General features: G+C 46.1%; 1 protein-coding gene across 4 annotated transcripts in view; it reads left to right on the forward strand.

Moving 5' to 3' along the window:
* ARRB1 (arrestin beta 1) overlaps nt 1–27,958 on the forward strand; it is a 171,807-nt gene that overhangs the window by 78,406 nt on the left and 65,443 nt on the right. Inside the window, exon 1 of one of the 4 annotated variants that reach the window (XM_067466414.1) lies at nt 12,521–12,870. The exons of 2 other annotated variants lie outside the window; for them this stretch is intronic. In XM_067466414.1, the coding sequence (XP_067322515.1) occupies nt 12,794–12,870 (77 nt within the window). In that variant the 5' untranslated portion in view covers nt 12,521–12,793. Of the gene's footprint in view, nt 1–12,520; nt 12,871–27,958 lie in introns of those variants that run through there. One more of the 4 variants, XM_067466413.1, reaches the window with a different exon arrangement.

Consider the following 27,958-nt stretch of genomic DNA (forward strand, 5'->3'; position numbering starts at 1 on the left):
TCTCTGCTTTTTCCTTCATTCCCTCTTTCCTTCCCTCCCCCCTTTCTTTCCCTTCCTCTTTCCCTTCTCCTTTCTCTTCTTTCTTCCTTCTCTACCTCCTTCCTTCCTTCTCTACCTCCTTCCATCCTTCCTTCTTTCTCTCCTTCTATCCTTCCTTCCGTCCCTCCTTCTCTTTTTTAATTTCCTTCCCTCCTTCTTTATCTCTTTTCAGTGTACCCCTTTTTCTTTCACTCCCTTATTCTCTCCTTCCTTTCTTCTCTACCTCTTTTTTTCCTTTCCTTGCTTCTCTGCTTTTTCCTTCATTCCCTCTTTCCTTCCCTCCTTTCTTCCTTCTCTACCTCCTTCCTTCCTTCCTTCCTTCCTTCCTTCCTTCCTTCCTTCGCTCTTTGGTTCCATCCTTCCTTCCCTCCTTCCTTCCCTCCCTCTTTCTCTCCTTCTTTCCTTCCCTCCCTCCCTCTCTCTTTTCTTCTTTCCTTCTCTTTTTTGATTTCCTTCCCTCCTTCCTTCCTTCTCTACCTCTTTCCAGCATATCCCTTTTCTCTTTCCCTCCCTTATTATCTCCTTCCTTCTCTACCTCTTTCTTTCCTTCCTTGCTTCTCTGCTTTTTCCTTCCTTTCCTCTTTCCCTCCCTCATAGAATCATAGAATCCTAGAGTTGGAAGAGACCTCCTGGGCCATCCAGTCCAACCCCATTCTGCCAAGAAGCAGGAATACTGCATTCAAATCACCCCTGACAGATGGCCATCCAGCCTCTGTTTCAAAGCTTCCAAAGAAGGAGCCTCCACCACACTCCGGGACAGAGAGTTCCACTGCTGAACGGCTCTCACAGTCAGGAAGTTCTTCCTCATGTTCAGGTGGAATCTCCTCTCTTGTAGTTTGAAGCCATTACTCCATTGCATCTTAGTCATCAGGGAAGCAGAAAACAAGCTTGCTCCCTCCTCCTCCCTGTGGCTTCCTCTCACATATTTATACATGGCTATCATATCTCCTCTCAGCCTTCTCTTCTTCAGGCTAAACATGCCCAGTTCCCTAAGCCGCTCCTCATAGGGCTTGTTCTCCAGACCCTTGATCATTTGAGTCGCTCTCCTCTGGACACATTCCAGCTTGTCAATATCTCTCTTGAATTGTGGTGCCCAGAATTGGACACAATATTCCAGGTGTGGTCTAACCAAAGCAGAATAGAGGGGTAGCATTACTTCCTTAGATCTAGACACTAGGCTCCTCTTGATGCAGGCCAAAATCCCATTGGCTTTTTTTTGCAGCCACATCACATTCCTGGCTCATGTTTAACTTGTTGTCCACGAGGACTCCAAGATCTTTTTCACACATACTGCTCTCAAGCCAGGCATTGTTCCCCATTTTGTATCTTTGCATTTCGTTTTTCATGCCAAAGTGGAGTCTCTTGCATTTGTCCCTGTTGAACTTCATTGTGTTAGTTTTGGCCCATCATCTCTCTAATTTGTCAAGATCCCTTTGAGTCCTGCTCCTGTCCTCTGGACTATTGGCTCTCCCTCCCAATTTGGTGTCGTCTGCAAACTTGATGATCCTGCCTTCTAGCCCTTCATCTAAGTCATTAATAAAGATCTCGCTTCTTCTCTCCCAAAAAAGGCTCAAAACAGCTAACCATGCAATACATACATTAAAATCCAAAGCGTACAAACACTGAAAGAGAATTAAACACAGGAATGAATAAAAACACATAGTTTAAAAGGAATAAAATTATGCAAAAACCTGTTAAAAGGACAGCCATGCAGCAGCTGTCCGTGGTGCTGAAACTTCTCTCTCAACTGGACTCACTGTTGTCGCTCAGTCTGAACCTGAGCTTTCTGAGCCTGGGTTTCCTCAGGACTAGGAGGAGGATGGGTTACAAATTTCTGAACATGTCCCTGTTGTTGAGGCAGACAGTGTTGATACAGAAGAAGAGACGGCATTTCTGTTTCCCAGAGAAAGGGATGTTGTTTTAGATGATGGTCATGATTTGAGTGAAACTTCACAGCTACAGGTGGAGGAGTCGGCTGCTCCGTCTGTGAGTTTAGTGCCTCGCAATTCCCAGGCTGACCAGACCCAGGATAATGAGTTATTCGGCCTTGAGGGTGCTGGGGATTTGATTAGGGAGGACAGTCTGCAATTAAGGGTATGCCGAAGTGCTTGGCTTGCTAACAAACTGGAAGTTCGAGGTCAACGTAATGATTTCATGCTATTTAACGATCAGTTTGAAGTCAATGCTTTGTCAGTGCAACTTTGCTTACACCCTGTTAACTTCTCTGAAATTGCCTCGGCTTTTGGGAAAAGCTTTTGGCTCTTTGGGACTTTGGTTTTGATCCTGGTTTCTGGGGACTCTCTCATAGAATCATAGAATCATAGAATCAAAGAGTTGGAAGAGACCTCATGGGCCATCCGGTCCAACCCCCTGCCAAGAAGCAGGAATATTGCATTCAAAGCACCCCTGACAGATGGCCATCCAGCCTCATAGAATCATAGAATCAAAGAGTTGGAAGAGACCTCATGGGCCATCCGGTCCAACCCCCTGCCAAGAAGTAGGAATATTGCATTCAAAGCACCCCTGACAGATGGCCATCCAGCCTCTGATTAAAAGCTTCCAAAGAAGGGGCAGAGAGTTCCACTGCTGAATGGCAATCACCATCAGGAAGGTGTTCCTCATGTTCAGATGGAATCTCCTCTCTTGTAGTTTGAAGCCATTGTTCCATTGCGTCCTAGTCTCCAGGGAAGCAGAAAACAAGCTTGCTCCCTCCTCCCTGTGACTTCCTCTCACATATTTATACATGGCTATCATGTCTCCTCTCAGCCTTCTCTTCTTCAGGCTAAACATGCCCAGCTCCTTAAGCCGCTCCTCATAGGGCTTGTTCTCCAGACCCTTGGTCATTTTAGTCGCCCTCCTTTGGACACATTCCAGCTTGTCAATATCTCTCATGAATTGTGGTGCCCAGAATTGGACACAATATCCCAGGTGTGGTCATGCTGCCATGGATTCTTGTTTGACCAATACTTGTGGACTTCATGTTATTTGCCTTTGGACCCTGGAAGCTCTGCCTTTGCAATTGAGACTCTGTTTTGACTATTGAATTTTTGCAACCTTATTTCTACATTTGTGATTTTGTTTTTCTTCAATAAACTACAAAACCTACAGCCTTGGTGTGTGGTGTTGTTCTGAGCAAGGTGAATCTATCCTGAGTTGTGACATCAATGGCCTTTGATGCTCCTTTACAAACTGAGAATGGATTCACTGGATTTCATGGCTGGAAATCCACTTTGGGTTTTGGAAAGTCCTTTTTGTGCCATGGAGAGAGATATCTAATGTTGGAACTTTATTGTAAGCCACCATCCCTAGTATGAGAAGCATGTAAGAGGAATCCCCGGTGGTGCAGTGGGTTAAACTGCTGAGCTACTGAACTTGCTGATCGAAAGGTCACATTCGAATCCAAGATGCGGCTTGAGCTCCTGCTGTTAGCCCCAGCTTCTGTCAACCTAGCAGTTCGAAAACATGCAAATGTGAGTAGAATAATAGAATCAAAGAGTTGGAAGAGACCTCCTGGGCCATCCATTCCAACCCCATTCTGCCAAGAAGCAGGAATATTGCATTCAAACCACCCCTGACAGATGGCCATCCAGCCTCTGTTTAAAAGCTTCCAAAGAAGGAGCCTCCACCACACTCCGGGGCAGAGAGTTCCACTGCTGAACGGCTCTCACACTCAGGGTAGATCAATAGGTACTGCTCCAGCGGGAAGGTAATGGTGCTCCATGAGGTCATGCCGGCCACATGACCTTGGAGGTGTCTACGGACAACACCGGCTCTTCGGCTTAGGAATGGAGATGAGCACCAGAGTCCCAGAGTTGGACACGACTGGACTTAATGTCAGGGGAAAACCTTTACCTTGAGAGGAGAAATAGACACTTTCTAACATTTTGTCCGTAGACACCTCCAAGATACAAAATGGGGGACAATGCCTGGCTTGAGAGCAGGACGTTTGAAAAAGATCTTGGAGTCCTCGTGGACAACAAGTTAAACATGAGCCAGGAATGTGATGTGGCGGCAAAAAAAGCCAATGGGATTTTGGCCTGCATCAATAGGAGCATAGTGTCTAGATCTAGGGAAGTCATGCTACCCCTCTATTCCGCTTTGGTTAGACCACACCTGGAATATTGTGTCCAATTCTGGGCACCACAATTCAAGAGAGATATTGACAAGCTGGAATGTGTCCAGAGGAGGGTGACTAAAATGATCAAGGGTCTGGGGAACAAGCCCTATGAGGAGCGGCTTAAGGAGCTGGGCATGTTTAGCATGAAGAAGGGAAGGTTGAGAGGAGATATGATAGCCATGTATAAATATGTGAGAGGAAGCCACAGGGAGGAGGGAGCAAGCTTCCTTTCTGCTTCCCTGGAGACAAGGACGCGAAACAATGGCTTCAAACTACAAGAGAGGAGATTCCATCTGAACATGAGGGAGAACTTCCTGACTGTGAGAGCCGTTCAGCAGTGGAACTCTCTTCCCCGGAGTGTGGTGGAGGCTCCTCCTTTGGAAGCTTTGAAACAGAGGCTGGATGGCCATCTGTCAGGGGTGGTTTGAATGCAATATTCCTGCTTCTTGGCAGAATGGGGTTGGACTGGATGGCCCATGAGGTCTCTTCCAACTCTTTCATTCTATGATTCTATGATTCTAAGAGATTCCATCTGAACATGAGGGAGAACTTCCTGACTGTGAGAGCCGTTCAGCAGTGGAACTCTCTGCCCCGGAGGGAGTGTGGTGGAGGCTCCTCCTTTGGAAGCTTTGAAACAGAGGCTGGATGGCCATCTGTCAGGGATGATTTGAATGCAATATTCCTGCTTCTTGGCAGAATGGGGTTGGACTGGATGGCCTAGGAGGTCTCTTCCAACTCTTTGATTCTAGGATTAAATCCAATTCATCAAATCTGCACATTATATTAACTAATTAATTAATCAATCAGTTTGTTTATTTACGGCATTTATATGCCACCCTTTTCACCCCAAAGGGGACTCATAGTGGCTTACAAGATATATATATATATATATATATATATATATATATATATATATATATATATACACACACACACACACACACACATACATACATACATACATACATATACACAGATACACACACACACACACACACAAAATATATTATATTATTAACATAGCACAATATCAGTATTATATATTACTATATTGTACTGTTATGACATCTATAACTTGAAGGAGGACAAGAGAAGCTCCAATGGGAACATATGGAACATGGGTTCAAGGATTCCCAACCATTGCTGTTCCTCAGTCTCCTGCTTGACTATCCTTGGCTTTCCAGATGGCTGTCTGGACTCTTCCTTCACCCCAAAAACCCTTTGTTCCCCATTTTGGCCTCAAAAACTAGACACCGAAGGCCCCAATCCATTCTCTGCACTGGAATTGATGCCTCTTGCTGTAACTTCCAGTTCAGAAATGTCTGGCAGGGAATGGCTGGCACATTTCCCGGAACCCAAGGGTGCCTTTCTCTCCTCCCCATCAACACCGGAGGAGGCTTTTTGTCTCCTTCCTGATTTGCATATTATAGACACTTCCCTTAATTAACTCAAATAGCACGGGAACCAAATGGAAGAAAAACACCCTGCTGTTGCCGTGATGACTAATTCCTGCTGCATTTGCCCAACTGGGAGCTCTCCTAGAAGCCTACGGAGGCCATCTAGTCCAACCCCAGTGGGCATGTTTTGGGGGTTTGTGAGCATTATTGTTTATATGAGTATTCTCACCTCATCATAGACATCGTGCTAATGGTTTGTTGAAACTACGGCAATATGTATTTCAGGGTTGGGGGGTTATCATACGAAAGCTGACTGGCACAACCTGGGGATCACAACCAGATACAGTGAAGACATCTGCCCTTGCGCTCTGCTACTCTGCTGCTGAGTACGCATGCCCAGTGTGGAACACATCTCACCACACTAAAGCAGTGGATGTGGCTCTTAATGAGACATGCCGCATTATCATGGGGTGCCTGCGCCCTACACCACTGGAATAATTACACTGTCTAGCCGGTATCGCACCACCTGACATCCGCCGGGAAGTAGCAGCCAATAGTGAAAGGACCAAGGCAGAGACATCTCCAGCTCATCCCCTGTTTGGGTATCAGCCAGCACGTCAATGACTTAAATCTAGAAATAGTTTTCTAAGATCTACAGAGACACTCGCTGGAACACCTCAGTAAGCGAGAGTCCAAAAGTGGCAGGCTCAAACCCAGAACCTCAACCAATGGCTGATACCAAACGAGACACTCCCCCCTGGGCACACAGAGGACTGGGCAACCTGGAAGGCGCTGAACAGACTGCGCTCTGGCACCACGAGATGCAGAGCCAACCTTCAGAAATGGGGCTACAAAGTGGAATCCTCGACATGCGAATGCGGAGAAGAGCAAACCACTGACCACCTGCTGCAATGCACCCTGAGCCCTGCCACATGCACAAGGGAGGACCTTCTTGCGGCAACACCAGAGGCACTCCAAGTGGCCAGATACTGGTCAAAGGACATTTAATCAACTCTCATACTCACAAATCTTGTAATCTGCTTGTTTGCTTTGTTTCTGTTAGAAATGTAATATAATTTGACTGGTTGTCCTGACATGACAAATAAATAAATAAATAGGGTTGGGGGACCTCGAAAGAGGCACAATGATGAAAAATTAATGGGGCCATGACTAAAACATGAGATTATTCCTTCCCCTACTTTAAGGAAGACATTTGGTGTTTCATATTAGCAATTGGCACATTTTCGGGGAAGGAAGAACAATATCTTATCGTGTATTATGTGCTGCAGATTAATGCCTTATTCCCACTCGGAAATAAATACATTTCGGAGTCCCTCTACGGAGATGAGAAGATTGGGATATAAAAGTTTTAAATAAATAAATATAAATAGGCAGTAAGAGCACCTAAAGCTTCAGAGAACTTCTGTCCAACCATTTCAAAGCTAGGTTCTTGTGGGGTTTTTCGGGCTATAGAGCCATGTTCTAGAGGCATTTCTCCTGACGTTTCGCCTGCATCTATGGCAAGCTTCCTCAGAGGTAGTGAGGTCTGTTGGAAGTAGGAAAAATGGGTTTATATATCTGTGGAATGGCTGGGGTGGGGAAAGGAGCTCTTCCCTGCTGCAGTTAGGTGTGAATGTTTAGCTGATCACCTTCATTAGCATTTGAAGGCCTGCCTGAGCCTGGGAAAATCTGATGCTGGGAGGTGTTAATCTGTGCCTGGTTTTTTCCTCTCTGTTGTTTAGCTGTTATAATTTTAGAGTTTTTTAATACTGGTAGCCAGATTTTGTTCATTTTCATGGTCTCTTCCTTTCTGTTGAAATTGTCCACATGCTTGTGGATTTCAATGGCTTCTCTGCGTAGTCTGACATGGTGGTTGTGAAAGTGGTCCAGCATTTCTGTGTTCCCGAATAATCTGCTGTGTCCAGGTTGGTTCATCAGGTGCTCTGCTATGGCTGACTTTTCTGGTTGGAGTAGTCTGCAGTGCCTTTCATGTTCCTTGATGCGTGTCTGGGCAATGCTGCGTTTGGTGGTCCCTCTGTAGACTTGTCCACAGCTGCATGGCATACGGTAGACCTGGGTAACAACGGAAAAATTTGTTTCTAAAATCGATTCGTTTTTTGGGGGTTTTTGCGTTTCGTTATTTAAAATAATTACAAAATTTTCCTTTTAAAAAGTTCGATATTTATGAAATTTCGTAAATGTGAAAAATATTACAAAACATTAACGAATCGATTTCCGAAACAATAACGAATCGATTCGTTAATGGCGGACGCGACCGCGAAATACGCTAAAAAACCTCCAAAAACTTCTGAAGCTTCCCTCTCCCTCTGTTCTTGACTGTTGGTATGATATTATAATTTTTTTTCACTAATTAAACAAAAAACTTGCCCCAGACATGCGGAAATAATAACGAAACGACCTCAGAACAATAATGAAACGAATACAATAACAAAATACGAAGCATTTACAAAACGTGTTTAAAAAATCGTTTTTTAAAAAAATTGCTCCAGAATGGTTCGTTATCGTTTTGTAATTTAAAAAATTAACGAATTATTAACGAATTACGAATTAACGAAACGAAACCGCCCAGCCCTAGTATACGGTAGACTCCTGCAGAGGTGAGAGGATCCCTCTTGTCCTTTGCTGAACGTAGCATTTGTTGGATTTTCTTGGTGGGTTTGTAGCGGTGATGGCACAATCATCAGCATAGATGAAACTCTCTGTCCCTTCTGGCAGTGGCTGGTCATTTGTGTAAATGTTAAACATTGATGAAACAAGCACGCTACCCTGAGGCAGGCCGTTCTGCTGTTCTTGCCTTTTGCTTCTCTGGCCCTGGAACTCAACAAAAAAGCTCCTGTTTTGTAGCAGGTTTCCTATGAAGCTGGTGAGGTGGTCATCCTTTGTGATACTCTAGATTTTTCTCAGGAGAAAGTGGTGATTTACAGTACCATATGCTGCTGCTGATGCTGACAGGTCTATGAAGACAGCTCCTGTAATCTGCTGTCTTCATAGACCTGTCAGCAGCGCAATTAAAGCCTTCCAAAGATCTGCCAATGAAAGGCTGCTTCATGCACAAAACTAGCATACAATGCTAATGCATTTGGGCTCATCTCCAGATGGATAATGGCCCACCTATGCATTTGGGGTTGCAACTTGCAAAGATGCACTGGGTGGTTGCATATGTATATTTAGAGATTTGCTCCATTTCCTGCTTTATATCCTAAGTTTCCTCCATCTAGTAGAGGAGGAACTGGTGGTTTGGCCAGCTCCTCCTCCTGCAATACAGCCTATACAGCTGGCTCTCCCCTCCAAGTCCTAAACAGGGCTGACCTTGCTTAGCTTCCAAGAACAGGGTGGCACCTTTTGGGTATTTGCACCCTGTATTGTTTGTGAATAAGCCAGGAAGACTCAGAGATAGTCATTCCAGTTCCTTCCTTTGAAATACAACTTATAGCAGCGGGTATTTGTTGTGTGGTCTCCCCTCCAAGTCCTAACCAGGGCTGACCCTGCTTAGCTTCCAAGATCAATCAGAATCTGGCACCTTTTGGGTATTTAGGCCTTATATTGTTTTGTGAATAGGCCAGGAAGACTGAGAGATAATTATTCCCTTAGTTTGAAATATAATCTTTTCCCATTGGTCTCCCTTCCAAGTCCTAACCAAGGCTGACCCTGCTTAGCTTCCAAGATAGGATGGGATCTGGCACATTTTGGGCATTTAGGCACTGTATTATTTTGTGAATAGACTAGGAAGACACAGAGATAGTCATTCCCTTTTGTTTGAAACACAACCTATAGTTGATGGTCTCCCCTCCAAGTCCTAACCAGGGTTGGCCCTGCTTAGCTTCCAAGATCAGATGGGATCTGGCACATTTTGGGCATTTGGGCACTGTATTATTTTGTGAATAGGCCAGGAAGACACAGAGATAGTCATTCCCTTTTGTTTGAAACACAACCTATAGTATATGGTCTCCCCTCCAAGTACTATCCAGAGTTGACCCTGCTTAGCTTCCAAGATCTGATGGACTCTAGCACTTTTTGGGTAGTTAGAAACTCTATTATTTTGCTAATAGGCCAGGAAGACTCAGAGATAGTCATTCCCTTTTGTTTGAAACACAAGCTATAGTAGATGGTCTCCCCTCCAAGTCCTAACCAGGGTTGGCCCTGCTTAGCTTCCAATATAGGATGGGATCTGGCACTTTTTAGGTATTTAGGCCCAATATTAATTTGTAAATAGGCCAGGAAGACTGAGAGATAGTCATTCCCTTGTGTCTGAAACACAACCTATAGTAGACGGTCTCCCTTCCAAGTCCTAACCAAGGCTGACCCTGCTTAGCTTCCAAGATTAGATGGTATCTGACACCTTTTGGGTATTTAGGCACTGTATTATTTTGTGAATAGGCCAGGAAGACTCAGAGATAGCCATTCCCTACAACCTATAGTAGATGGTCTCCCCTCCAAGTACTATCCAGGACTGACCCTGCTTAGCTTCCAAAATTAGATGAGATCTGGCCCCTTTAGGGTGTTTAGATCATGTATTATTGTGTAAACTCCCTTTGCACTCATGCACAGCTGCTTTTAATTGGCGATTTCAAACCCAGAGTGGCTATACCATCCCCATGGAGCATGTCATTTCTGATGTTCTTCCCCATGGGCCACATGCGCTTTGCGTCACTCTTTCTCCCATCCCAGTTGCCCCAGTTTGCTCTCTTCTGGTCCCTCTGGGTTTGAGAGGAAAGACACAAGGCAGAGGCCATTCGCAGTGACATTGCTGGGAAGTTTTGGAGCCGAAGGACGAGGCGCTGACCTCTGCATCGGGAAGATGTGCGGACAGCGCATAGCTCCCAATGATGGGACAGATTTGGACAGAACGGCCAAAGGTCACTCTCTTTGCAGGCCGAAGGTCTTGGGCTCAAATGCATCTAGATCCAGTGCGCAGCTGGTGGAAGAGATGATGCTGGGGGCAAAACAAGCACATCCTGCATTTGGTTTCATTTGCCATCCAGTTGGGTTTGACTTACAAGAAGTCTGAGGACAAGATGCTTTCCATGGTAGTTGTTTGCAAATATCTCTAAAGACACCTGATCTTTGGAGCTAAGCAGGGTCTGCCCTGTTTACTACCTGGATGGGAGACCGCAAGCAGATACTTAATACTGTGGGATGTATTCTCGAAACACCCGAATATCCTAAGTGCACCAGGCCCTTTCACATCGTGGATGCTAAGCAGGGTCTGCCCTGGCTACTAGCTGCACACATATACATATACACATGCACACATTCATACACATATATGCACAAGCACATACAGATATACACATATATACACACATACACACATATATACATATGCACACATTCATACACACGCACATATATGCACAAGCACATACAAATATACACACACATATACACACATATATACATATGCACATGCACATACAAATATACATATATACACACATATACATATACACATGTGTACATTCATACACACACATATGCACAAGCACATACAAATATACGCATATACACACATACACACATATATACATATGCACACATTCATACACAGACACATATATGCACAAGCACATACAAATATATACACATATATACACACATATATGTATGCACATGCACATACAAATATACATATATACACACATACATATACACATGCACACATTCATACACACACATATGCACAAGCACATACAAATATACACATATATACACACATATACATATACACATGCACACATATACATATACACATGCACATGCACATGCGCACATATATGCACAAGCACATACAAATATACACATATATACACACATATGCACACATTCATACACACATTCATGCACAAGCACATACAAATATACACACATATATACATATGCACATGCACATACAAATATACATATATAAACACATATACATATACACATGTGCACATTCATACACACACATATATACACACATATATACATATGTACATGTACTTACAAATATACATATATAAACACATATACATATACACATGTGCACAAGCACATACAAATATACACACATATATACACACATACACACATATATACATATGCACACATTCATACACACGCACATATATGCACAAGAACATACAAATATACACACATATATACACACACATACACACATATATACATATGCACAGGCACACACAAATATACATATATACACACATATACATATACACATGCACACATACATGCACACATGTGTATATGCATATACACATGCACACAAATATATACATACACATATATACACACAAATATGCATATAGACAAGCACACAAATACACAATATGCATATACATATATAAACAAATAAACACACAAATACACAAATATGCACACACATGTATACACCCACACACACATATATATGCAAACACACATATATACACAAATATATAAGCACACATTACTTCCTTAGGTGACCTCTCGTTCGAGTAGGATGCATATACATATATAAACCAATAAACACACAAATATAAATACACAAATATACACACACATATATACACCCACACACACATATATATGCAGACACAAATATATACACACACATTACTTACTTAGGTGACCCCTCGTTGTTCGAGTAGGATAATCCTCCAGGGTGGGTCCATAACACATACACACACAAAATACATATATACAGACTGGGCCACAGCAATGCATGGCAGGGGGTGGCTAGTGTGTGTGTGTATATATATATATATCTGTATACAGAGAAAAACAAATTACCTGTGAGACACAGTGTGGGAAAGGAGAGGATGCGCTGCAGACAATGGACCTGCAAGGAAACCTGGCAAGGAGATGCAAGGCGTGTGCTGATTCCGTGATGCGTCCACCATCGCCTTTCCGTTTGGAGCATTGGGATGCGTCCTTGGCAAGGGCTGGGCTGCTGTGTTTTACGGGAAGCATCTGGACCGCGCATCGCAGCCGGGCTTCCTTTGCGCTGCCTTCCTGGGATGCTCAGGAAGCCCTTTTTGGAGCAAAGACAGCCGCTGCAACACACGGCTTGTGCGCTCCATGCTGCCGCAGCAGAGAGAGGGCTGGGCTGGCGCACGGCGTGTGATGCCGGCACAGGAACAATCGTGCCAGGCACAGGGTTGCGCCTGGTCCAGCCGAGCGAGGTTCAGCCTTCTTCCCTGCCTTCCCTGTCTCGACTCGTTTGCTGGCCCCTTCTGCCATGAAAGGGGCCCATGGGGGATCCAGAGGTCTCGACGGGGGCCCCACAAACAGAGCCACAGAAGAGGTCATGAAGCGGTAAGCAAGGGGTAGCATGGGCACATGGGTGAGCATCTCTCCAGAGGCTCAAATCTCTTGCAATGGCACAAATGGGTCCACTGTATCCATCTAGTGCAGACATGGGCCAACTTGGCCCCTCTAGGTGTTTTGGTATGTGGGGATCTGTTTGTGGGGAATTGCAAAGGATTCATGCCATAGGACCCCTGAGCATGACACAATGATGTCAAACTGCCTGAACTTCCTTTGTCTGCGGCGCATCTGAACATTAGGAAGAACTCTCTGACTGTGAGAGCCGTTCAGCAGTGGAACTCTCTGCCCCGGAGTGTGGTGGAGGCTCCTTCTTTGGAGGCTTTTAAGCAGAGGCTGGATGGCCATCTGTCAGGGGTGATTTGAATGCAATATTCCTGCTTCTTGGCAGAATGGGGTTGGACTGGATGGCCCATGAGGTCTCTTCCAACTCTTTGATTCTATGATTCTACGTTCTATGAACTCTACGAGGGAGATCAGGCACAGGCAAATTCATCCCTCCGGGCATTTTGGACTTCGACACCCACAATCCCTAGCAGCCGGCTATTAGGAATTGTGGATGCTGAAGTCCAAAATGCCCGGAGGGATGACATTTGCCCATGCCTGTGATAGATGCACGTCTTAGGTTCATGGAGGATCTCGAAAGCACTCTGCACATGCTCTGCTATGTTTCGGTGACCAGGTGCCAAACTACAAACCCCATGATCCTAAAGGACAGGCCTGAGCAAACTTGGGCCCTTGAGCGCTCCAGCTGGAGGTCAGCTGTGACCAGCAGTGCTGCAGAAGGAGGGCAAAAGAGATAAATGTGCCAAGAGGAAGGCGCGTCAAGCCAACCCCGACTTGGGCCCTCCAGGTGTTTTGGACTTCAACTCCCACAATTCCCAACAGCCTCAGCCCCCATCCTTTCCCCCTTCATGGGCCAACTTGGGCCCTCCAGGTCTTTATGGACTACAACTCCCACAATTCCTAACAGCCTCAGCCCCCATCCTTTCCCCCTTCATGGGCCAACTTGGGCCCTCCAGGTCTTTTGGACTACAACTCTCACAATTCCTAACAGCCTCAGGCCCCATCCTTTCCCCCTTAATGGGCCAACTTGGGCCCTCCAGGTCTTTATGGACTTCAACTCCCACCATTCCTAACAGCCTCAGGCCCCATCCTTTCCCTCTTCATGGTCCAACTTGGGCCCTCCAGGTGTTTTGGACTTCAACTCCCACAATTCCTAACAGCCTCAGGCCCTTTCCTTTCCTTGCTTAAGCGGCTGAGGGGGAAAGGATGGGGCCTGAGGCTGTTAGGAATGGTGGGAGTTGAAGTCTAAAACACCTGGAGGGCCAAAGTTGGCCCATGAAGGGGGAAAGAATGGGGCCTCAGGCTGATTTTACCAAGCTGGTTTGGTGCTTAAGGTCAGAGGTGTTCCTGCTCTGGTGTATGACAGCATCCTGGGAGTTGTAGCTTTACAAGGTGTTGAACCTTCCCCGCTGGGGCCTCACCAAACTACAAATCCCATCATGCTATCGCATTGAGGCATTGAGGCATGGTATCCATCCAAATGCTGGAAGCAGGGTTTCTCCAGATGAGGAGGTCTGATCAAAGCAGAATTGAGTTGGAACTATGACCTCCCTTGGTCTAGACCAGGCATGGGCTAACTTCAGCCCTCTTCTTGCTATTGCTATGCTATGGACCTTGGGAGATGTAGTTTGGTGAAGAAACAGCACTCTTTGGAAGAGAAGATTTAAGTCTTTGCAAAACTACGACTCCCATATTCCATAGAATAGACTCATAGAACCCTAGAGTTGGAAGAGACCTCCTGGGCCATCCAGTCCAACCCCATTCTGCCTAGAAGCAGGAAAATTGCATTCAAAGCACCCCCAACAGATGGCCATCCAGCCTCTGTTTAAAAGCCTCCAAAGAAGGAGCCTCCACCACACTCCGGGGCAGAGAGTTCCACTGCTGAACAGCTCTCACAGTCAGGAAGTTCTTCCTAATGTTCAGATGGAATCTCCTCTCTTGTAGTTTGAAGCCATTGTTCCCTTGCGTCCTAGTCTTCAGGGCAGCGGAAAACAAGCTTGTTCCCTCCGCCCTAGAACTTCCTCTCACATATTTATATTTGCTTACTAACTTACTTACTTACTTACCTCGTTGTCTGAGTAGGATAGACTTCCAGGATCAGTGTGGTTGTGGTGGGTCCGTAGGTGACTGTGGAGCCCTATTCTTGATCTGCATGTTCTCCCTTCCAAAGTGAGGGCATTGGTTTCCAGGTGGAAGGCGGGTCCCGGTTGGGGTTGGCTTGACGCGCCTTCCTCTTGGCACGTTTCTCTCTTTCACCCTCCATTCACGTCTCTTCAAATTCTACAGCACTGCTGGTCACAGCTGACCTCCAGCTGGAGCGCTCAAGGGCCAGGGCTTCTCAGTTCTCAGTGTTTTTAAGGTTGGCTTTGAGCCCATCTTTAAATCTCTTTTCCTGCCCACCAACATTTCCTTTTTCCATTCTTGAGTTCGGAGTAGAGCAACTGCTTTGGGAGACGGTGGTCGGGCATCTGGACAACGTGGCCGGTCCAGCGGAGTTGATGGCGGAGGACCATCGCTTCAATGCTGGTGGTCTTTGCTTCTTCCAGCACGCTGACGTTTGTCCGTTTGTCCTCCCAAGATTTTTGCAGGATTCTCCGGAGGCAGTGCTGATGGAATCGTTCCAGGAGTTGCATGTGACGTCTGTAGACAGTCCACGTCTCGCAGGCGTACAGCAGGGTTGGGAGGACAATAGCTTTATAAACAAGCACCTTGGTATCCCTACGGATATCCCGGTCCTCAAACACTCTGTGCTTCATTCGGAAAAATGCTGCACTTGCAGAACTCAGCCGGTGTTGTATTTCAGTGTCAGTGTTGACGTCTGTAGACAGTCCACATCTTGCAGGTGTAGAGCAGGGTTTGGAGGACAATAGCTTTATAAACAAGCACCTTGGTCTCCCTACGGATATCCCGGTCCTCAAACTCTCTGTGCTTCATTCGGAAAAATGCTGCACTTATAGAGCTCAGGCGGTGTTGTATTTCAGTGTCAATGTTGACGTCTGTAGACAGTCCACGTCTTGCAGGTGTAGAGCAGGGTTTGGAGGACAATTGCTTTATAAACAAGCCCCTTGGTCTCCCTACGGATATCCCGGTCCTCAAACACTCTGTGCTTCATTCAGAAAAATGCTGCACTTGCAGAGCTCAGGCGGTGTTGTATTTCAGTGTCAGTGTTGACGTCTGTAGACAGTCCACGTCTCGCAGGCGTAGAGCAGGGTTGGGAGGACAATAGCTTTATAAACAAGCACCTTGGTCTCCTTGCGGATGTCCCAGTCCTCAAACACTCTCTGCTTCATTTGGGAAGAATGCTGCACTTGCAGAGCTCAGGCGGTGTTGTATTTCAGTGTCAGTGTTGACGTCTGTAGACAGTCCACGTCTCGCAGGTGTATAGCAGGGTTGGGAGGACAATAGCTTTATAAACAAGCACCTTGGTCTCCTTGTGGATGTCCCAGTCCTCAAACACTCTCTGCTTCATTTGGGAAGAATGCTGCACTTGCAGAGCTCAGCCGGTGTTGTATTTCAGTGTCAGTGTTAACATCTGTAGACAGTCCACGTTTCGCAGGCATATAGCAGGTTTGGGAGGACAATAGCTTTATAAACAAGCCCCTTGGTCTCCCTATGGATGTCCCGGTCCAGAAACACTCTGTGCTTCATTCGGAAAAATGCGGCACTTGCAGAGCTCAGGTGGTGTTGTATTTCAGTGTCAGTGTTGACGTCTGTAGACAGGCCACGTCTCGCAGGTGTATAGCACGGTTGGGAGCACAGTGGCTTTATAAACAAACACCTTGGTCTCCCTACTGATATCCTGGTCCTCAAACACTGTGCTTCATTCGGAAAAATGCTGCACTTGCAGAACTCAAGCGGTGTTGTATTTCAGTGTCAGTGTTGACGTCTGTAGACAGTCCACATTTCGCAGGAGTATAGCAGGGTTGCGAGGACAATAGCTTTATAAACAAGCCCCTTGGTCTCCCTACGGATGTCCCGGTCCTCAAACACTCTGTGCTTCATTCGGAAAAATGCTGCACTTGCAGAACTCAGGCGGTGTTGTATTTCAGTGTCAGTGTTGACGTCTGTAGACAGTCCACATCTCGCAGGCATAGAACAGGGTTGGGAGGGGAATAGCTTTATAAACAAGCCCCTTGGTCTCCCTACGGATATCCCGGTCCTCAAACACTCTCTGCTTCATTGGGAAGAATGCTGTACTCGCAGAGCTCAGGCGGTGTTGTATTTCAGTCTCAGTGTTGACTTTTGTGGAGAGGTGGCTGCCAAGGGAGCGGAAATGGTCCACATTTTCTAATGTCACACCATTAAGCTGTATTTCTGGCTTTGGAGAGGGGTTGGCTGGTGCCTTTTGCTGGAATAACACTTTGGTTTTTTGTTCAATGAGAGGTGGAACTTCTCGTATGCTTCTGTGAAGGTGTTTAGAGTGGCTTCTGAACGTGCACACATGACATTATCATCAGCATATTGGAGTTCTATAACAGATGTTGTTGTAACATATTTATACATGGCAATCATGTCTCCTCTCAGGATTCTCTTCTTCAAGCTAAACATGCCCAGCAGCTCTTTAAGCCGCTCCTCATAGGGCTTGTTCTCCATTTCCATAACATCAGTACATAGCAGTTAAAGTGGTGCCAAACTGCATTTGTTCTAGAGTGCAGATGCAACCACAATCAAGCCAAACTACAACTCTGGGAGGATTTACAAGAGTGAATCGAGGATTCAAGTTTGTTTGTTTCTTTATTGTTCCCCTGGAGTCTAGCAAAACCTTTGGATGTGCCAAGGGAACTCTCTCCTTCGAAGCTTAGCAGAGCTTTCTTAATGGACAGAGCAACCTTTTTGCCGGAAGATTTCAAGAGCGTCATCTTTTCCATTTCAAAAGGTTGAGTGCAAAAAGGTTTCCATCCCTGGAATGAAATCCAGGCAAGCGAGAAAGACTGTTCTCCTGTTTTGGGCGAAGTCTCACTCCTTTTCTCTTAATGGAATACTCAGTACCCTGGGAGTTGTAGTTTTATAAGGTGTCCAACTTTCTCTGCTGGGGACCCTCACCAAACTACAAATCCCAGCATCCCATAGCATTGAGGAATGGCAGATAAAATTGTAATCATCCAATTGCTTTAATTCTGGAAGCAGTGTTCCTCCAGGAGAGATGGTCTGATCAAAGCAGAGAACAAGCCCTATGAGGAGCGGCTTAAGGAGCTGGGCATGTTTAGCCTGAAGAAGAGAAGGCTGAGAGGGGATATGATAGCCATGTATAAATATGTGAGAGGGAGCCACAGGGAGGAGGAGGGAGCAAGCTTGTTTTCTGCTTCCTTGGAGACTAGGACGCGGAACAATGGCTTCAAACTACAAGAGAGGAGATTCCATCTGAACATGAGGAAGAACTTCCTGACTGTGAGAGCCGTTCAGCAGCGGAACTCTCTGCCCCGGAGTGTGATAGAGGTTCCTTCTTTGGAAGCTTTGAAACAGAGGCTGGATGGCCATCTGTCAGGGGTGATTTGAATGCAACATTCCTGCTTCTTGGCAGAAGGGGGTTGGACTGGATGGCCTAGGAGGTCTCTTCCAACTCTTTGATTCTTTGATTCTATGATTCTATGAAAGCAGAATTGAGTTGGTACTCCCTTGGAGGGGTTTGTGGGAAGGGACCTTGATTTTGGGAGTTGTAGTTCACCCTTATCCAGAAAGCACTGCGCCCAGTCGATGATGGATTTGGACCAAACTTGGCACACAAACACAACATGGCAACTGTGCATACAGGTGGATCTGGGAGTTGTAGTTCACCCTTATCCAGAAAGCACTGCACCCAGTCGATGATGGATTTGGACCAAACTTGGCACACAAACCCAACATGGCTAACTGTGCATACAGGTGGATCTGGGAGTTGTAGTTCACCATTATCCAGAAAGCACTGCACCCAGTCAATTATGGATTTGGACCAAACTTGGCACACAAACCCAACATGGCAACTGTGTATACAGGTGGATCTGGAAGTTGTAGTTCACCCTTATCCAGAAAGCACTGCACCCAGTCGATGATGGATTTGGACCAAACTTGGCACACAAACCCAACATGGCTAACTACAATTCCCAGATCCAAGTTCATTCCCCAAACCCCACCTGTATGCACAGTTGGACATGTTGGGTTTGTGTGCCAAGTTTGGTCCAAATCCATCATTGACTGGGTGCAGTGCTTTCTGGATAAGGGTGAACTACAACTCCCAGATCCAAGTTCATTCACCCCCAAACCCCACCTGTATGCACAGTTGGCCATGTTGGGTTTGTGTGCCAAGTTTGGTCCCTAAGCCTTTGTGGGTGGGGGGTCACAGTATCACTGGATGCAGGTGAACTACAACTCCCAAAATCAAGGTCCCTTCCCACAAACCCCTCCAGTATGTTCAGTTGGTCATGGGGCTTCTCTGTGCCAAGTTTGGTCCCTAAGCCTTTGTGGGTGGGGGTCACAGTATCGCTGGATGCAGGTGAACTACAACTCCCAAAATCAAGGTCCCTTCCCACAAACCTCTCCAGTATGTTAAATTGGTCATGGGGCTTCCCTGTGCCAAGTTTGGTCCCTAACCTTTTGTGGGTGGGGGGTCACAGTAACACTGGATGCAGGTGAACTACAACTCCCAAAATCAAGGTCCCTTTCCACAAACCCCTCCACTGTGTTCAGTTGGTCATGGGGCTTCTCTGTGCCAAGATTGGCCCCTAACCCTTTTGGGTGGGGGTCACAGTATGGCTGGATGCAGGTGAACTACAACTCCCAAAAGCAAGGTCCCTTCCCACAAGCCCCTCCAGTATGTTCAGTTGGTCATGGGGCTTCTGTGTGCCAAGTTTGGTCTCTAACCCTTTGTGGGTGGGAGTTACAGTATCGCTGAATGCAGGTGAACTACAACTCCCAAAATCAAGGTCCCTTCCCACAAACCTCTCCAGTATGTTCAGTTGGTCATGAGGCTTCCCTGTGCCAAGTTTGGTCCCTAACCCTTTGTGGGTGGGGGTCCCAGTATCGCTGGATGCAGGTGAACTACATTTCCCAAAATCAAGGTCCCTTTCCACAACCCCCTCCAGTATGTTCAGTTGGTCATGGGGCTTCCCTTGCCAAGTTTGGTCCCTAACCCTTTGTGGGTGGGGGTCACAGTATCGCTGGATGCAGGTGAACTACAACTCCCAAAATCAAGGTCCATTCCGCAGCAACAATAGAATTGGGCCAAACTTCCCACACAGAACAGAAAATACTGTGTTTTCTGGTAGTCTTTGGCAACCCCTCTGACACCCCCTTGCGACCCACCCCCCAGGGGTCCCAACCCTCAGGTTGATCATCGCTGGTGTAAGTGGACACCTCCACCACATACACACATACACATTTTCACTTCTGTGTAGATAGACCTAAGAGGTTCAGATTCATGGCTGATTAGTCATGCGAGAGATCCCCGCTTGTCATTTTTGAGGCAGGAATAATGAGACGCCATTGAAATGCCACCAACGTTTTCCTCTTGTCACTTCACGCTTCTCCCCGAGAGGCAAGAAAATGGAAGTCGCTGCTTGAAATTCTCATCCTTGACTCTGACGCAGGAACATGACCGCCTGTTGCCCCAGATCTGCACAACCACGTCGCTCAGCCACAATCCTGCCTTTTTGAAGACCTGGTTCAAAGGAACATAGGGTTGTGTGGGACCACATGGGCCATCTAGTCCAACCCCCTTCCGCCATGCAGGAACAAAACATCTGGAATATTGTGTCCGATTCTGGGCACCACAGTTGAAGAGAGATGTTGACTCTAAGCTGGAATGTGTCCAGAGGAGGGTGACTAAAATGATCAAGGGTCTGGAGAACAAGCCCTATGAGGAGCGGCTTAAGGAGCTGTGCATGTTGAGCCTGAAGAAGAGACGGCTGAGAGGAGACATGATGAGGGCCAGGGATAAATATGTGAGGGGAAGTCATGGGGAGGAGGGAGCTTGTTTTCTTCTTCCCTGGAGACTGGGATGCGAAACAATGGCTTCAAACTACAAGAGAGGAGATTCCATCTGAACATGAGGAAGAACTTCCTGACTGTGAGAACCGTTCAGCTGTGGAACTCTCTGCGTCGGAGCGTGGTGGAGGCTCCTTCTTTGGAAGCTTTTAAACAGAGGCTGGATGGTCATCTGTCAGGGGTGCTTTGAGTGTAATATTCCTGCTTCTTGGCAGAATGGGGTTGGACTGGATGGCCCAGGAGGTCTCTCCCAACTCTTTGATTCTATGATTCTATGATTCTCTCCTTACGCATGAAGTAAATAAGACTGGGTTGCAGTGAGTTTTCCAGGCTGCATAGCCATGTTCCAGAAGCATTCTCTCCTGACATCGGAGTCCTCGTGGACAACAAGTTAAACATGAGCCAGCAATGTGGTGCTGCAGCTAAAAAAGCCAATGGGATGTTGGTCTGCGTCAAGAGGAGCCTAGTGTCTAGATCTAGGGAAGTCCTGCTCCCCATGCTCTATTCCACTTTGGTTAGACCACACCTGGAATACTGTGTCCAATTCTGGGCACCACAATTTAAGAGAGATGTTGACTCTAACCTGGAATGTGTCCAGAGGAGGGCAACTCAAATGATCAAGGGTCTGGAGAACAAGCCCTATGAGGAGCGGCTTAAGTAGCTGGGCATGTTTAACCTGAAGAAGAGAAGGCTGAGAGGAGATATGATAGCCATGTACAAATATGTGAGAGGAAGCCACAGGGAGGAGGAGGGAGCAAGCTTGTTTTTTGCTTCCTTGGAGACTAGGACGCAATGGAGCAATGGCTTCAAACTACAAGAGAGGAGATTCCATCTGAACATGAGGAAGAACTTCCTGACTGTGAGAGCCGTTCAGCAGTGGAACTCTCTGCCCCGGAGTGTGGTGGAGGCTCCTTCTTTGGAAGCTTTTAAACAGAGGCTGGATGGCCATCTGTCAGGGGTGATTTGAATGCAATTCTACTACTGACTTCCCTCAATGTTGGTTCTTGACTTTCTTTCCCATCATCTGCCATTGAATGTTTCTCTTCTTCTTCTACTGTTCGTTTCCCTTGCCGAATCCCTCTTCTCTCTTCCTCCTGATTTTCTGGGCAGGTCAAGCCTGTCGACATCACTACACGGGTGTCATGAGGAGTGGATTGTCATCAGTTTCCTTGTTTCTCTGTCCAGATCCTCCAGCTCTGCTCGTGTCCAGTTCACAATCCCAGCAGTGTATCTGATGACGAGGATGGCCCAGGGGTTGAGAGCCTTGATCGTATATCCGCTATTTAGTTTGCTCTTCATTTAGTTTGCTTTCTGACCCTTTGGACATATTCTTTGCTGACCACATTTTTCACATGCTTGATATTGTCCAACTGTAGAATGCCCAGATATTTATAGCCTTCAGTCTGATTGCATTTTATGGTTTGTCCGTTTGGCATCTTTATGATTGGTTTTTTTAACATGCTTGTGAGTTCAGGCATCTTGTGCTCCAAAACTCTGTCAGTCTGAATTCAGAAGTCCCAGAATAGTTTGACGTGATCATTCTCTGTAACTTTTTCAAGCTTGTGATCCCACCAGTTCTTTGCGGCAGGCAGATGTTGTTTGTGGCACAAGTTCCAATGAATCACCTGAGCAACGGTGTTGTGCCTCTGCTTGGAGTCCGTCTGCGCAATCTTCTTGCAGCAGCTGAGGATGAGATCTATTGTTTCATCTGCTTCCTTGCAGAGTTTTCACTTGGGATCTGTCATCGACTTTTCAGTTCTGGCTTTGATGTCATTTGTTCTAATGGCTTGTTGTTGTTGTTTGAAACACAACAAGGTGAGTCCACAGCAGACACTCTGCTGGCTGTTGAATTGGATAGAATAATTGAATCAAAGAGTTGGAAGAGACCTCCTGGGCCATCCAGTCCAACCCCATTCTGCCAAGAAGCAGGAATATTGCATTCAAATCACCCCTGACAAATGGCCATCCAGCCTCTGCTTAAAAGCTTCCAAAGAAGGAGCCTCCACCACACTCCGGGGCAGAGAGTTCCACTGCTGAACGACTCTCACAGTCAGGAAGTTCTTCCTCATGTTCAGATGGAATCTCCTTTCTTTCTTGTAGTTTGAAGCCATTGTTCCTTGTCCTAATCTCCATGGAAGCAGTAAACAAGCTTGCTCCCTCCTCCCTGTGGCTTCCTCTCACATATTTACACATGGCTATCATACGGCGATCATACGGATCACACGTCGGACACTTTCCAAGTGTCTAGGACTGTGTGATGTATCAGCGAATAATGTGTGCAGATCCCAGTAAGGTGGCCTTCTGCAGCTGGCAGATGGTGATTTTATCAGTTCCGATTGTGTTTAAGTGCAGGCCAAGGTCTTTAGGCACTGCACCCAGTGTGCCGATCACCACTGGGACTACCTTGACTGGCTTGTGCCAGAGTCTTTGCAGTTCAATCTTTAAATCCTTATATCGTGTCAGCTTTTCCAGTTGCTTCTCTTCAATCCTGCTGTTGTCTGGGATTCCAACATTGACGATCCATACTTGGTTTTTTAACACAATCGTGAGGTCAGGGGTCTTGTGCTCCAAAACTCTGTCTATCTGAATCTGGAAGTCCCAGAGGAGTTTGACGTGTTCATTCTCTGTAACTTTTTCAGACTTGTGATCCCACCCGTTCTTTATGGCAGGCAGATGGTCTTTGTGGCACAAGTTCCAATGAATCATCTGAGCAATGGTGTTATGCCTCTGCTTGGAGTCAGTCTGTGCGATCTTCTTGCAGCAGCTGAGGATGGGATCTATTGTTTCATCTGCTTCCTTGCAGAGTCTACATTTGGGATCTCTGGTGAACTTTTCAGTCATGGCTTTGACGGCTTTGGTTCGAATGGCTTGTTCTTGGGCTGCCAAGATCAGGCCCTCCTTGGTCTCCTTTTTCAGAGTCCCATTTGTGAGCCACAGCCATGCTTTTTCGACATCGACGATCCATACTTTGTTTTTTAACACGATTGTGAGGTCAGAAATCTTGTACTCCAGAACTCTGTCTATCTGAATTTGGAAGTACTAGAGGAGTTTGGCATGTTCATTCTCTGATCCCACCAGTTCTTTGTGGCAGGCAGATGTTCTTTGTGGCACAAGTTTGAATACATCATCTGAGCAACGGTGTTGTGCCTCTGCTTGGAGTCTGTCTCTGCGATCTTCTTGCAGCAGCTGAGGATGGGATCTATGGTTTCATCTGCTTCCTTGCAGAGTCTACACTTGGGATCTGTCGTCCACTTTTCAATTCTAGCTTTGATGGCATTTGTTCTAATGGCTTATTATTATTATTATTATTATTATTATTATTATTATATAATGCCCGGTGGCGCAGTGGGTTCAACCCTTGTGCTGGCAGGCCTGAAGACCGACAGGTCACAGGTTCGAATCCGGGGAGAGGTGGATGAGCTCCCTCTATCAGCTCCAGCTCCTCATGCGGGGACATGAGAGAAGCCTCCCACCAGGATGATAAAAACATCAAAATCATCTGGACGTCCCCTGGGCAACGTCCTTGAAGACGGCCAAATCTCTCACACCAGAAGCGACTTGCAGTTTCTCAAGTCACTCCTGACACGACCAAAAAAAAAATATTATTATTATTATTATTATTATTATTATTATTATGATTTCAGTGGTGGAATCTATAGATGCCGAATCTATGGATGCGGGAAGGCACTATGTCGTATTTTGTTTTTACCAGCCTTTCTATTGGTTTGTATTTATCTGGGCTGGATATAGCTTGGAGGCTGCATTCTAGCCTAGGATCCCCTCCAACTGAGACCAGAGAAGGTTAGATGATGTCTTTCCATCTGATTCTATCAGCTGTTACTCCATATGGTGCTCGTGCCAGGGGGTTATTATGGGTCAGATCTGCCCCTGTCAAAGATGCTGGCTGTACTTGGTTTACATAAACAACCTTCTCCTTTCAGGCACCAAAAATCACATTGCTCCTTCCTCCAACCGGCTTTTAGGAGATAACATTTTATGAACACATCTAGAGGCATTCTCTCCTGATGTTTCACCTGCATTGAAACATCGAAATGCAGGTGAAACGTCAGGAGAGAATGCCTCTAGAACATGGCCATATAGCCCGAAAAAACCTACAACAACCCAGTGATTCCGGCCATGAAAGCCTTCGACAATACGTTGAACATCAGAGAAGGTTAGATTATGGCTTTCAACTGCCGTCCATCCGTTTGCATCAGCCATTGGGAGTTATTATGGGTCAAATCAGCTCACACTTTTGCTATTGAGAGTTCGACCTAAAACTAGGCTGTCTTTATGTCCTCTTAGGGCTAGCCTACACAACGCTTTCCGCATCTTGTTCTCTAAGGCCCCTTCCACACAGCTGATAATATCCCACGTTAATATCAGACCGCACAACCTCTGAGGATGCTTGAATCATAGAATCAAAGAGTTGGAAGAGACCTCATGGGCCATCCAGTCCAACCCCATTCTGCCAAGAAGCAGGAATATTGCATTCAAATCACCCCTGACAGATGGCCATTTAGGCTCTTCTTAAAAGCTTCCAAAGAAGGAGCCTCCACCACACTCCGGGGCAGAGAGTTCCACTGCTGAACGGCTCTCACAGTCAGGAAGTTCTTCCTCATGTTCAGATGGAATCTCTTCTCTTGTAGTTTGAAGCCATTGTTCCATTGCGTCCTAGTCTCCAAGGAAGCAGAAAACAAGCTTGCTCCCTCCTCCTCCCTGTGGCTTCCTCTCACATATTTATACATGGCTATCATATCTCCTCTCAGCCTTCTCTTCTTCAGGCTAAACATGCCCAGTTCCCTAAGCCGCTCCTCATAGGGCTTGTTCTCCAGACCCTTGATCATTTTAGTCGCCCTCCTCTGGACACATTCCAGCTTCCCATAGATGCAGGCAAAATGTCAGGAGAGAATGCCTCTAGAACATGGCCATATAGCCCGAAAAAAACTACAACAACCCAATATCCCATGTTACCTGCTTTGATCTGGAATATTACTTACTTAGGCAATCCCTCGTAATTTGAGGATGATGGGCTTCTAGATGACGTGTCTTGGTGGTGGGTCCATAGGTGGCTGTGGAGCCCTATTCTTGATCTGCATGTTCTCCCACAGTGAGGACATCAGTTGTCAGATGGATGGCAGTCTTGGTCAGGGTTTGCTTGATTCACCTTCCTCTTGGCATGTTTCCCTCCTTTGGGCCTTTTCGAATTCTGCAGCACTGCTGGTCACAGCTGACCTCCAGTTAGAGCGCTCAAGGGCCAGGGCTTTCCAGTTCTCAGTGTCTATGCCACAGTTTTTGAGGTTGGCTTAGAGCCCATCTTTAAATCTCTTTTCCTATATGCCAACATTACGTTTCCCATTCTTGAGTTTGGAGTAGAGTAGCTGTTTTGGGAGATGGTGATCTTTGGGCATTTGGACAATGTGGCCAGTCCAGCGGAGTTGATGGCGGAGGAGCATCGCTTCAATGCTGGTAGTCTTTGCTTCTTCCAGCAGTTGACATTTGCCCACCTGTCTTCCCAAGAGATTTGCAGGATTTTCCGGAGGCAGCGCTGATGGAATCGTTCCATCGTCAGTAGACAGTCCATGTTTCACAAGCATATAGCAGGGTTCGGAGGACAATGGCTTTATAAACCACTAGCTGTCCCCTGCGTTGCGTGGCCCACATGGGGGTTCTGTGTGGGAGGTTTGGCCCAATTCTATCATTGGTGGTTTTCAGAATGCTCTGTGATTGTAGGTGAACTATAAATCCCAGCAACTACAACTCCCAAATGTCAATATTCTATTTTCCCCAAACTCCACCAGTGTTCACATTTGGGCATATTTATTTATTTATTTATTTATCTATTTACAGCTTTTATATTCCGCCCTTCTCCTCACCCCACAGGGGACTCAGGGCGGATTCCAGTAAACACATATATGGCAAACATTCAATGCCAGTTTGACAAACAACATTTAACAGACAAATACACCGAGGCTATTTAACTTTTTTCTGGCCGCCAGGGGAGCTGCTGCTTTTCATCATCCATCAACGACACCAATGAAGTTCTTCCGCATTCCACATTCCCCAGAGTCTTTTTTCTTTATGGCCTCATAAATTAGTTGAATTTAGCCTCCCACACAAGGTGGTACCTTATTTTCCTACTTGACAGATGCAACTGTCTTTCAGGTTGCAAAGGTCGACAACGGGCTACACAATGGCTGGACACCCACTCCAGCCCGGGATGGCTTCAAACTCATGACCTTTTGGTCAGAGTGATCTTAATGCAGCTGACATTCAGCCAGCTGCGCCACAATACCGGTATTGAGTATTCGTGTAGAGTTTGGTCCATATCCATCACTGAGTGCACCGTGCTCTCTGGATGTGGGTGAACTACAACTCCCAAACTCAAGGTCAATGCCCACCAAACCTTTCCAGTACTTTCTGTTGGTCATGGAAAAACTGTGTGCCAAGTTTGATTCAATTCCATCGTTGGTGGGGTTAAGAATATTCTTTGATTGCAGGTGAACTATAAATCCCAGCAACTACAACTCCCAAATGACAAAATCAAATTTTTTGAGTGAAGGACATCCATTGGGTTGTTAGGTGTCTTGTGTCCAAATTTGGTGTCAATTTGTCCAGTGGTTTTTGAGTTCTGTTAATCCCACAAACGAACATTACATTTTTATTTATATAGATGGACTGTCCTGGTCCTCAAACTCTCTCTGTTTCTTTCAAAGGAATATTGCACTTGCAGAGCTCAGATGGTGTTGTATTTCAGTGTCAATGTTGGCTTTTGTGGAGAGGTGGCTGCAGACAATTCACGTGTCGCAGGCGTAGAGCAGAGTTGGGAATATATGGCAATGTGGACTCATTGAATCCAGTTCAAAGCAGATATTGTGGAATTTTCTGCATTAATATTCCAGGCTATATGGCTGTGTGGAAGGGGGCTAAGATGATGCAAAAAAAAAAACTTTGTGTAGGATAACTAGAATGACTGGCGAACAAGTCCTATGAGGAGCGGCTTAAGGAGCTGGGCAAGTTTAGCCTGAAGAAGAGAAGGCTGAGAGGAGATATG

The sequence above is a fragment of the Anolis sagrei genome, chromosome 3 (assembly GCF_037176765.1).
Source record: "Anolis sagrei isolate rAnoSag1 chromosome 3, rAnoSag1.mat, whole genome shotgun sequence".
Taxonomy (NCBI): Eukaryota; Metazoa; Chordata; class Lepidosauria; order Squamata; family Dactyloidae; genus Anolis; species Anolis sagrei.